Source organism: Protomyctophum parallelum (assembly GCF_964188405.1).
Source record: "Protomyctophum parallelum genome assembly, chromosome: 3".
In the NCBI taxonomy this organism is placed as follows: Eukaryota; Metazoa; Chordata; class Actinopteri; order Myctophiformes; family Myctophidae; genus Protomyctophum; species Protomyctophum parallelum.
In genome coordinates, this window is record NC_139698.1 from 4,098,580 (window position 1) to 4,111,034 (window position 12,455).

At 43.7% G+C, this 12,455-nt stretch overlaps 1 protein-coding gene across 1 annotated transcript in view; it reads right to left on the reverse strand.

The window, feature by feature from the left end:
- kcnn4 (potassium intermediate/small conductance calcium-activated channel, subfamily N, member 4) overlaps positions 1–12,455 on the reverse strand; it is a gene marked incomplete at its 5' end in the record, with an annotated part of 80,147 nt that overhangs the window by 19,167 nt on the left and 48,525 nt on the right. The window contains one exon of the mRNA XM_083761305.1: positions 7,890–8,031. Within this exon, the coding sequence (XP_083617431.1) occupies positions 7,890–8,031 (142 nt within the window). The remainder of the gene's footprint in view (positions 1–7,889; positions 8,032–12,455) is intronic.

Consider the following 12,455-nt stretch of genomic DNA (forward strand, 5'->3'; position numbering starts at 1 on the left):
GGGGGGGTAGAGAGAGAGAGAGAGAGAGAGGGGGGGGGTAGAGAGAGAGAGAGAGAGAGAGAGAGAGAGAGAGAGAGAGAGAGAGAGAGAGAGAGGGGGGGTAGAGAGAGAGAGAGAGAGAGAGAGAAGAGTATTGTTGCTGTCAGGCAGAGACATCTCTACATTGTATGAATGTCTTTAATAAAAAGTATCAAAATGTCTCATGCTTCTCATTAAGGTTAAGTGAAAGTGTGTATGCGTATATAGGTCTTAAACATTGAACCAGTAATAATTTATAGTTTTGTGACTAAATAATAACTACATTTAGTCAATCGGAAAACACTTTCATTTAAATATCTTTACGCCATTATCTGAACAACACATTGTTTTGGACATACTAAGGTTTTTGTCCCCCTGTGTCCCCCATAGACAGGACAGGAGTCTGTCCCCTGTGTCCCCCATAGACAGGACAGGAGTCTGTCCCCTGTGTCCCCCATAGACAGGACAGGAGTCTGTCCCCTGTGTCCCCCATAGACAGGACAGGAGTCTGTCCCCTGTGTCCCCCATAGACAGGACAGGAGTCTGTCCCCTGTGTCCCCCATAGACAGGACAGGAGTCTGTCCCCTGTGTCCCCCATAGACAGGACAGGAGTCTGTCCCCTGTGTCCCCCATAGACAGGACAGGAGTCTGTCCCCTGTGTCCCCCATAGACAGAACAGGAGTCTGTGTCCCCTGTGTCCCCCATAGACAGCACAGGAGTCTGTCCCCTGTGTCCCCCATAGACAGCACAGGAGTCTGTCCCCTGTGTCCCCCATAGACAGGACAGGAGTCTGTCCCCGTTTCCCCCCATAGACAGGACAGGAGTCTGTCCCCCTTTCCCCCCATAGACAGGACAGGAGTCTGTCCCCTGTGTCCCCCATAGACAGGACAGGAGTCTGTGTCCCTGTGCAGAGAAGCATAGAGGGTGTAGTAGAAAATGAAAATAGGGGAGTCTTCACAGCACAGCACAATACAGTACAGTACAGTACAGTACAGCACAGCACAGTACAGCACAGCACAGCACAGCACAGCACAGCACAGCACAGCACAGTACAGTACAGTACAGTACAGCACAGCACAGCACAGCACAGTACAGTACAGTACAGTACAGCACAGCACAGCACAGCACAGTACAGTACAGCACAGCACAGCACAGCACAGCACAGCACAGCACAGCACAGTACAGTACAGTACAGCACCACTCACTCCAGACGGGTCTGATCTTTGTCTACATTCTCTGTGACCCTAGAAGAAGCAACACAAGAGTGTTTTTTTTCCTCATTTAATGAGAATAATAACTTGTTTCGGTCACGCTGACATTAATCGCGTACTGTACGTGATATGATACCTGATACGGTGTCAGCGCGACCCGAACCCGCTGTACTCATTAAACGTTTGGGCTGTAGGTGAAGAGATAGCGTGGGAACGAGTCATTCTCATTACATTTTGGGTATGCTTGAATTGCACCTTTTTCTAAAGGTGGTCTTTACACGAGAACGGTGTTCAAAGAAAACGGCAAAATAAAGTATCGTTTGCTTGCTGGGGTCCTTTAGACGAGAACGGAGGTGTTTTCAGGAGGTGAAAACGCAAAACAAAGTGAAACCACTTTTCCAGAGTGGAAGATCTTTGAGAACGCCGTTTTTATTTATTTTTTATATATTTTTTATCCCATGATTTTGTAACCCATTTTTCACCCCTGTGTCAATCATCTAATGTGACCCTGGGCTCTACACACCCTCCACCAACCTAGTCCCCATATATGGGGGACAAGGGGAGAGCAACCTAGTCCCCCATATATGGGGGACAAGGGGAGACCAACCTAGTCCCCATATATGGGGGACAAGGGGAGACCAACCTAGTCCCCATATATGGGGGACAAGGGGAGAGCAACGGACTTGAACTCATGCTTCCTTCATGCCTGAGTGTCCAAGTTGCTCCTTTACACCTGACAGGGGGGAGTTTCCCTGGTTGGACGTAGCGCGTGGAAGGAACACGTTATTCCGACCAGTTCCTTTCCCCTCCATCAGGCGCCCCGGCTGGCCAGGGGGAGGCAGTATAGAGACCAGGATTACTGCATGTTTTTTGTGAGGGTACCTACCCTAGGGGACACGGGGAGAACATGTGAGGGTACCTACCCTAGGGGACACGGGGAGAACATGTGAGGGTACCTACCCTAGGGGACACGGGGAGAACATGCAAACTCCACACAGAAAGGCCCTATCGCCAAACCCCGCCTTCGGGTATGGGCACTGATGACGCGGAGGAGGAAACTTACCGCCAGCACCCACAGCGCCCCGAGCGGGAATCGAACCCGGGACCTTCTAGCTGTGAGGCGACAGCATTACCAACTGTGCCACCGTGCCCCGTGCCCCGAGAACGCCGTTTTATCCCTTTCTTCCGTGTAAACAGGCAAAACGGTGAATCCGCAAAACGTATATGACATCATGGCTCACGTTGTTGGCTCACAGCGCATATATGTTTATTACATTAATGCAGAGCCATATATGATATAATGGAGTTTCTGAACAAGCCTCCCTCCTCGCCTATACAAAGCGCTGCTCATCAGCGATGGTGAATGTAAAACCATGATGTAAATACAAAGCCTTGCGATAGGCGGCGGCAGCAGCGTTTATGTAGCCTAATGTATTATGCATTTATTAAGAATACTGTATGTTTCCTATATAACTGTGATTTTGTATATTATCCTTTCTGTAATGTCCACGCCCACAATCAGGTGATGTCACCAATTAGTAATTCGCAGCACCTGAGCTGTATTGTTTTGGAGCTCGTTAACCCTCTAAGACCCAGCGTTGCTTTTTAGCAACAATTTTATTTTATTTAATGACTAAATTATTATTATTTCTTTCTGTTCTTTATTCACCTAAACGTCATCAGTGATGTTCATTGCAATGACATTTCAATGCCATTGGTCATGATATTTGCATATAAATACCCCCCACAGAGGCTGACATTCACACAAATTAAAAATGTCTGGACTCTGTGCGATTTTGAACAACTTTTAACCTATGACTTTTGACCTTTAACCCTAATAAAAGTAGTTACAATAATTGTAATATATGTTTTTTTGTGATCATTAGAATGTCTAGAACCTGTTTTAGTCATTATTGTGAAAGATATCCCCCAAAATGTAAATTATTAATTTATTATATTATTAGGCTATATAATTATTATATAAATATTATAAATCTTTCATCAAACTTTATTTTTTTTAATTTTTTTTAACATATTTTTTAGTCTTAGTCCTAGTAGTACAAAGTAGTAGTAAGGTTGAAATCTATTTTTTGCAAGTAGAAATTAATGCGGGTGTCTGTGAAAAACCATAGCACTGACAAAGGTCTGAGGACCCAAACGTTTGTATTCTGACCTGAGATCAGATTCATACGAGGTTTCCACTGGACACACACTGGGTCTGATTAACCCATTCTGACCTGGGATCAGATTCTAAAAATGTCAGTCGTTCTTCGATTTTTTTTCAAAAATAGCAGACCTACAAGCTCGTATCGCGCCACTCGGTGGCGCGATATGAGCTTGTAGATCTGCTATTTTTCAATAGCTAAAGCATAACGTGATGCCGACACCAAAATGGGTGCCCGTTCAGAATGGGTTTTAATTGCACCATGAGCACAGAGCATGATAAAACAAAGTCTCAGTCTAAGGAGTTTTACTTCTTTTTCTATACGGTGAGCGAGTCTTTTCCTGTCAAAGTTTGCCTAATGTATTATAAAATAATATAACCGTCCCGCGGCGCGCTCTGCACTGAATTGCTCTGGGCTGTCTGTCTCTCTGCCTGTCTGTCTCTCTGCCTGTCTGTCTCTCTGCACTGCATGCTCTGGGCTGCCTGTCAGCCTGTCTGTCTCTCTGCCTGTCTGTCTCTCTGCACTGCATGCTCTGGGCTGCCTGTCAGCCTGTCTGTCTCTCTGCCTGTCTGTCTCTCTGCACTGCATGCTCTGGGCTGCCTGTCAGTCTGTCTGTCTCTCTGCCTGTCTGTCTCTCTGCCTGCATGCTCTGGGCTGCCTGTCAGCCTGTCTGTCTGCCTCTCTGCCTGTCTGTCTCTCTGTCTGTCTGTCTCTCTGCCTGTCTGTCTCTCTGCCTGTCTGTCTCTCTGCCTGCATGCTCTGGGCTGCCTGTCAGCCTGTCTGTCTGTCTCTCTGCCTGTCTGTCTCTCTGCCTGTCTGCCTCTCTGCCTGCATGCTCTGGGCTGCCTGTCAGCCTGTCTGTCTCTCTGCCTGTCTGTCTCTCTGCACTGCATGCTCTGGGCTGCCTGTCAGCCTGTCTGTCTCTCTGCCTGTCTGTCTCTCTGCACTGCATGCTCTGGGCTGCCTGTCAGCCTGTCTGTCTCTCTGCCTGTCTGTCTCTCTGCACTGCATGCTCTGGGCTGCCTGTCAGCCTGTCTGTCTGTCTCTCTGCCTGTCTGTCTCTCTGCCTGCATGCTCTGGGCTGCCTGTCAGCCTGTCTGTCTGCCTCGATGCGTTATGGAAAGCAGGCAGCGAGCGTGACGGCCACAACAACCCCGTCGTTGTCTGGATTCTGGAAGCGAAACCCCGACAGGGTTGCGTGAAAGGGGGGGGGGGGAGCTGGCTCTTCTTCTCGTACGTATAACGTGGGCGACTGGTCTATTTGGCAGCCCGTTAGCGCCACCTATAGCGACATTATAGCGTTTTCATAAAGTGCATGCGTTAATCTCGTGTAAAGGGTCCATCAGGCGCCCCGGCTGGCCAGCTGGGGGAGGCTATATTTCAGCTCTTTTTTCCAATAGCTATATAAAGTACAACATAATGCTTTAACACATTCTGAACGGGAACCCATTCTGGTGTTATAGCATCATGTTATGCTTTAGCTATTGAAAAATAGCAGATCTACAAGCTCGTAGCGCGCCACCGAGTGGCGCGATACGAGCTTGTAGGTCTGCTATTTTTTTAAATCGAAGAATGACTGACATTTTTAGAATCTGATCTCAGGTCAGAATGGGTTAATCAGACCAGTGTGTGTCCAGTGGAAAACCTCGTATGAATCTGATCTCAGGTCAGAATGGGTTAATCAGACCAGTGTGTGTGTCCAGTGGAAAACCTCGTATGAATCTGATCTCAGGTCAGAATGGGTTAAAACACCAGAAATGGGTTCCCGCCCAGAATGGGGTTAAACCGCGTCTTCATCCTCACCATCGTTTGAAGGCCGCACAGCTCATTATATTATTATTAGAAAAGTGAGAGAAGACATAACCCAGTCTCCAAAAAGCAAAGAGCGTCAAAGGTTTTATGGTTAGGAATGAGAGGGAAAGAAGAAAAGATGGTCGTATATATATAATATTTCATTCTGTCGCCACGAGACAGTCAGAAAGGTCAAGGATGACCCGCCGTATGTTTTAGACATTAATTTAAGACCTGAGCTGAGCGCCATTCGACAAAATGTCTTCTATAAATCATCATGAGTTTTCTGGAGAGAGAGAGAAAAAAAGACCCCTATGTTTCTTGTATCAGTGGTGCTCAAACTATATTTCATGTCAAGGACCCCCAAATATTATACGTAATTGTAATTGTAATTGCAATTAAAAATGTATATGTATGTATTTGGCCTCTGACACAAAATATGTTGTTCCAGGGACCCCCCAGGGACCCCCCCCCCCCCCAGGGACCCCCCCCCCCCCCCCCAGAAGCAAAGATGTCAGTTAAAAAACATTCGCTCTGAAATAAATATATATTCAAAGGTTTGTGCCACATCCTCACGATAAAAAAAAAAAATAGCAGATCTACAAGCTCATTCAATAGAGAAAGTTAAAAAAAAATGGTTAAAACATCAAAAGGGGTTCCCGCATAGAATGGGTTAACCCATTCTGAACGGGAACCCATTCTGGTGTTAGCATCACGTTATGCTTTATAGCTATTGAAAAACAGCAGACCTACAAGCTCATAGCGCGCCACCGAGTGGCGCGCTACGAGCTTGTAGGTCTGCTATTTTTGAAAAATCGAAGAACGACTGACATTTTTAGAATCTGATCTCAGGTCAGAATGGGTTGATCAGACCAGTGTGTGTGTGTCCAGTGGAAACCTCGTATATGAATCTGATCTCAGGTCAGAATGGGTTAAAGGAGGTGGAAAATAACTATGAAACTATAGTAAGACAATAAGACATGGAACAGCTGAACTGTTCCCTCGCTGTTCAAGGTCGTCTCAGAGGAAACAGACGAGCAGGTGTTTTGTCTTCTGTTAACCCATTCTGACCTGAGATCAGATTCACACGAGGTTTCCACTGGACACACACTGGTCTGATTAACCCATTCTGACCTGAGATCAGATTCTAAAAATGTCAGTCGTTCTTCGATTTTTTTAAAAATAGCAGACCTACAAGCTCGTATCGCGCCACTCGGTGGCGCGATATGAGCTTGTAGATCTGCTATTTTTAAATAGCTAAAGCATAACATGATGCCGACACCAAAACGGGTGCCCGGTCAGAATGGGTTAAGATTGGAAAAACTGACCGTTCAATTTCCAACTCCATTTGAGACCTGATATGAGACCAGATTCTATACAAATGTGACCAGATTTGACTGAGAGACTGCCATCGCGCAAAATGACAGCTTTTCACCATTTTTTTTTAAAATGAGTTAATGTTAATAGCACAGGCAGACTCGTCACATACTAGAGCATGTCTGAAATAAGTGTCAGAGCTGAAATCGACATGTAAATATGAAATAAATGCTTAAACATGTAGCTATAGGTGTAATGTTAGAGACCACAGAAGACATGTAAATATGAAATAAATGCTTAAACATGTAGCTATAGGTGTAATGTTAGAGACCACAGAAGACATGTAAATATGAAATAAATGCTTAAACATGTAGCTAGGTGTAATGTTAGAGACCACAGAAGACATGTAAATATGAAATAAATGCTTAAACATGTAGCTATAGGTGTAATGTTAGAGTCCACAGAAGACATGTAAATATGAAATAAATGCTTAAACATGTAGCTATAGGTGTAATGTTAGAGTCCACAGAAGACATGCAAATATGAAATAAATGCTTAAACATGTAGCTATAGGTGTAATGTTAGAGACCACAGAAGACATGTACATATGAAATAAATGCTTAAACATGTAGCTATAGGTGTAATGTTAGAGACCACAGAAGACATGTAAATATGAAATAAATGCTTAAACATGTAGCTATAGGTGTAATGTTAGAGACCACAGAAGACATGTAAATATGAAATAAATGCTTAAACATGTAGATAGGTGTAATGTTAGAGACCACAGAAGACATGTAAATATGAAATAAATGCTTAAACATGTCGCTATAGGTGTAATGTTAGAGACCACAGAAGACATGTAAATATGAAATAAATTATTAAACATGTAGCTATAGGTGTAATGTTAGAGACCACAGAAGACATGTAAATATGAAATAAATGCTTAAACATATAGCTATAGGTGTAATGTTAGAGACCACAGAAGACATGTAAATATGAAATAAATGCTTAAACATAATATGTTTAAGCATTTATTTACATCTTCTGTGGACTAACATTACACCTAGCTACATATTATGTAGCTAGGTGTAATGTTAGAGACCACAGAAGACATGTAAATATGAAATAAATGCTAAAACATGTAGCTAGGTGTAATGTTAGAGACCACAGAAGTGAACCTTTCAAAGCCTGTTTTCTCAACTCGCTGTTTCTCTTCAAGACATTATACTCTATAAGCCATATCTCCAAAACTGGTGGTTCAAACTGAACAACCAATATGTCAATTTGAAGCTATGATTCCCTGCTTTCATGATATGACATGTAAATACGAAAATTCAAAAAATTCCAATGTAAAATAAAATAAATAAAGTGTGTAATAAGGACCCACCATGACTCCGGTGAACAGGCAGACCGTCTTGCCACAGCTGGTCTGGGGCGACACGTCTCCGTATCCCACGGTCAGGAAGGTGATGGCGATCAGCCACAGAGCCGTGTCCATGTTCCTGGTGCTGGTGAGCTCCGACGTCTGCCTGAAGGGGGCGGCCATGCGCAGGAAAAAAAGGTTTCATGACATCACATTTTAGATCTTAGTTTTAGTCATTAGTCTCTTGAAATAGTTTTCATTTAGTTTTAGTCACATTTTTGTCACCTGGAATGAGTTAGTGTTAGTCTAGTTTTAGTCGACTAAATCGGTAAGATTTTAGTCGACTAAATCTACAATTTAGTGTATAGCGGTTAATGTATGTTTTCTAATAAATAAATAAATCGCCAAAGTAACTAGTAACTAAAGTTTTCCAAATAATTGTAGTGAAGTAAAAGTACACATTTTGGCTCTGAGATGTAGTGGAGTAGTAAAGTATAAATACTGGCATATATATTTATATATATATATTTTGACTCGTTATTTGGATTATTATGACTATATGGTTTAACCCATTCTGACCTGAGAACAGATTCTAAAAATGTCAGTCGTTCTTCGATTTTTCAAAAATAGCAGACCTACAAGCACGTAGCGCGCCACTCGGTTAGAGACTAGTCATTGGTTAGACATGAGAAAAACCTCATATCGTTTCTATATCAGTGGTTCTCAAACTATTTCATGTCAAGGACTCCAAACATTGTATGTATTTGAATAATATATATTCAAAGATTTGCGCCACATTTTCACAATTTTTTTCCCAAAAAATAGCAGACCTACACAACCTCGTAGCGCGGCACCGAGTGGCTTGCTATACCAGCTTGTAGGTCTGCTATTATTGAGAACGACTGACATAGAAACATAGCTTTTTCAGAAAACTGCCAGGATGTAGAAGACATTTTTATAGAATCTGATCTCAGGTCAGAGTGTGTCGAAGCCCGACGTGAGCATATCAGTGTATTTAAAGAACAACGGGGCCTAAAAGCAGCACAAGGAGGAGAAGCACAGTCTTAATGTCAAGAGAGTTGTTATCGCGCGGCGCGGCGCGGCAGTGAAAGGTTAGCTAGCTGTTGTTCCTTCACCCCGTCGATAACACAATGACACACAGGACCTTATCACCACTGAACAAACAGCCTCACTACCGGGGAGAGCTCTCCATTCAACGCCTGGGAATGTGTGTGTGTGTGTGTGTGTGTGTGTGTGTGTGTGTGTGTGTGTGTGTGTGTGTGTGTGTGTGTGTGTGTGTGTGTGTGTGTGTGTGTGTGTGTGTGTGTGTGTGTGTGTGTGTGTGCGTGCGTGCGTGCGTGCGTGCGTGCGTGCGTGCGTGTGTGTGTGTGTGTGTGCGTGTGTGTGTGTGTGTGTGCGCGCGTGTATGTGCTATTTGGAGAAGAAGGTGCTTTTTGCTTTTTGTATACCCATGATTTTTCTCCGGTGTCGGTGATATCATGACATCATCATGACATCATCATGACAGACTGACCAATGTTGACTGCTTATATTCTGTACATTAAGTCAGCCAGCCAGCCAGCCAGCCAGCCAGCCAGCCAGCCAGCCAGCCAGTCAGCCAGTCAGCCAGCCAGCCAGCCAGCCAGCCAGTCAGCCAGCCAGCCAGCCAGCCAGCCAGCCAGCCAGCCAGCCAGTCAGCCAGCCAGCCAGTCAGTCAGCCAGCCAGCCTGCGCGCGAGCGTGCGAGCGTGTTTGCGCTCGTGCGTGCGTGCATGCGTGCAGCAAAATGATTATCATTGGATCTGTAATTAGAAATCTGCTCTCCTAAAAATAGGAAAGTCAAATTGACCATCAACATGTGAGACGGAATGGAGGAAGAATGCCAGGCTGCCGAGACTCGTGGCAAATGGTGCGTTCAATATAGCGCCTTTTGTCCAAGGAGCTTCACACACACATTCACACACCTTTACATAGACTGTGCATTACATTCACCCATTCACACACACATTCACACACCTTTACATAGACTGTGCATTACATTCACCCATTCACACACACATTCATACACCTTTACATAGACTGTGCATTACATTCACCCATTCACACACACATTCACACACCTTTACATAGACTGTGCATTACATTCACCCATTCACACACACATTCACACACCTTTACATAGACTGTGCATTACATTCACCCATTCACACACACATTCACACACCTTTACATAGACTGTGCATTACATTCACCCATTCACACACCTTTACATAGACTGTGCATTACATTCACCCATTCACACACACATTCACACACCTTTACATATATTGTGCATTACATTCACCGATTCACACACACATTCACACACCTTTACATATATTGTGCATTACATTCACCGATTCACACACACATTCACACAACTTTACATATATTGTGCATTACATTCACCCATTCACACACACATTCACACACCTTTACATAGATTGTGCATTACATTCACCCATTCACACACCTTTACATAGATTGTGCATTACATTCACCCATTCACACACACATTCATACACCGATGTCGGAGGAAACCATGCAAGGCACCAACCAGCACATCAGGAGCATTTAGGGGGTTCAGAGTCTTGCTCAAGGACACTTTGACAGTAACTCTGGGGGAGGAGCCCACAGGGATCGAACCGGGGGCATCTCTACCGCTGAGCCACCGCCACCCCATGGCTCCAACGGGGTCCGGACACCTTATACACCAAAACCCTAAACTATATATATATATATCTACCCTATAACCGCACGGGAAGACGGGTTAGTGTTAACCCATCCAGGACAATTAAGGGAATAACCCCTTTGGATGTCTTAAGTGTTATGTTTACCCTTTAGCTGTTGAAAAATAGCAGATCTACAAACTCATAGCGCGGCACCGATTAGTGTTTAGGGGTTAGTCTTTAGGGGTGGTGTTAGGGTTTAGGGGTTAGTGTTTAGGGGTGGTGTTAGGGCTTCCCAGGAGGAAGGCTAGGGTTATATGGGTGGTCTTAGGGGGTTAGTGTTTAGGGGTTAGTGTTTAGCCCATTCTGGGCGGGAACTCCTTTTGGTGTTTTAAACATTATGTTATAATTTAGCTATTGAAAAATAGCAGATCTACAAGCTCGTGGCGCGCCACCGAGTGGCGCGCTACGAGCTTGTAGGTCTGCTATTTTCCGAAAAATCGTGAAAATGAGCCTCAAATTTGGAATATATTTTTTCAGAACGAACGTTTTTAAAGGACAACTTTAGTTTTTTCAACTGAGGTTCATGTTTTAGGTTGTTATTAGAGAAACTAAAAGGTGAGTGTTCATTTTCTTTCATTTGCTGCTTTCTTTAGTTTTTGCGATTTTAGCAGTTTTTGACAGGGGGGCGGGGGCATTCGAGCATGGGGCTAAATATGTATTTTTTAACACAATTTTATGGTGATTTATTTTTTTATTGTTTACTATAGTCCTAATAAACGCCAGGAAATTACATCTGGCCACAAAAGATCACAGGATCTATTGAATGTGACAAACTGACATATTGAGCCTATACACACAGTATAATCCTTCCCCCAGTAGGCTACCTTCACATTCAGTAGATCCTGTGATCTTCTGTGGCCAGATGTAATTTCCTGACGTTTATTAGGACTATAGTAAACCATAAAAAAAGAAATCACCATCAAATTGTGTTAAAAAATACATATTTAGACCCATGCTCGAATGCCCCCGCCCCCCAGTCAAAAACAGCTAAATTCCCTAAAACGAAAGAAAGCAGCAAATGAAAAAAGATTAACACTCATCTTTTACTTTCTCTAATAACAACCTACAACATGAACCTTGGTTGAAAAAAACTAAAGTTGTCCTTTAACTCAAATCTTTGCTTCTGGGGAAGTCCCTGGAACAGCATATTTTCAGATGGGGGTCTCGGAGTCCAATTACAGATAGTTTTTGGGGTCCTTGACATGAAATATTGAGTTATATAGGCCTAGAAACATGAGGTATTTCAGAAAACTGTCAGGATTTAGAAGACACTTTTTTCAGGCCTAAATGGGTTAAGGACTAGGGGTTATACCTCTCACACAGGGTCAGCATCCAGGACATAGTGAGCCAGAAGCCCAGGATGAAGGTTAGGGGTTAGTGTTTAGGGGTTAGTGTTTAGGGGTTAGTGTTTAGGGGTTAGTGTTTAGGGTTTAGTGTTTAGGGTTTAGTGTTTAGGGGTTAGTGTTTAGGGTTTAGTGTTTAGGGTTTAGTGTTTAGGGTTTAGTGTTTAGGGACTAGTGTTTAGGGGTTAGGGTTTAGGGGTTAGTGTTTAGGGGTTAGTGTTTAGGGGTTAGTGTTTAGGGTTTAGTGTTTAGGGTTTAGTGTTTAGGGTTTAGTGTTTAGGGGTTAGTGTTTAGGGACTAGTGTTTAGGGACTAGTGTTTAGGGGTTAGTGTTTAGGGGTTAGTGTTTAGGGGTTAGTGTTTAGGGTTTAGTGTTTAGGGGTTAGTGTTTAGGGGTTAGTGTTTAGGGGTTAGTGTTTAGGGGTTAGTGTTTAGGGGTTAGTGTTTAGGGGTTAGTGTTTAGGGGTTAGTGTTTAGG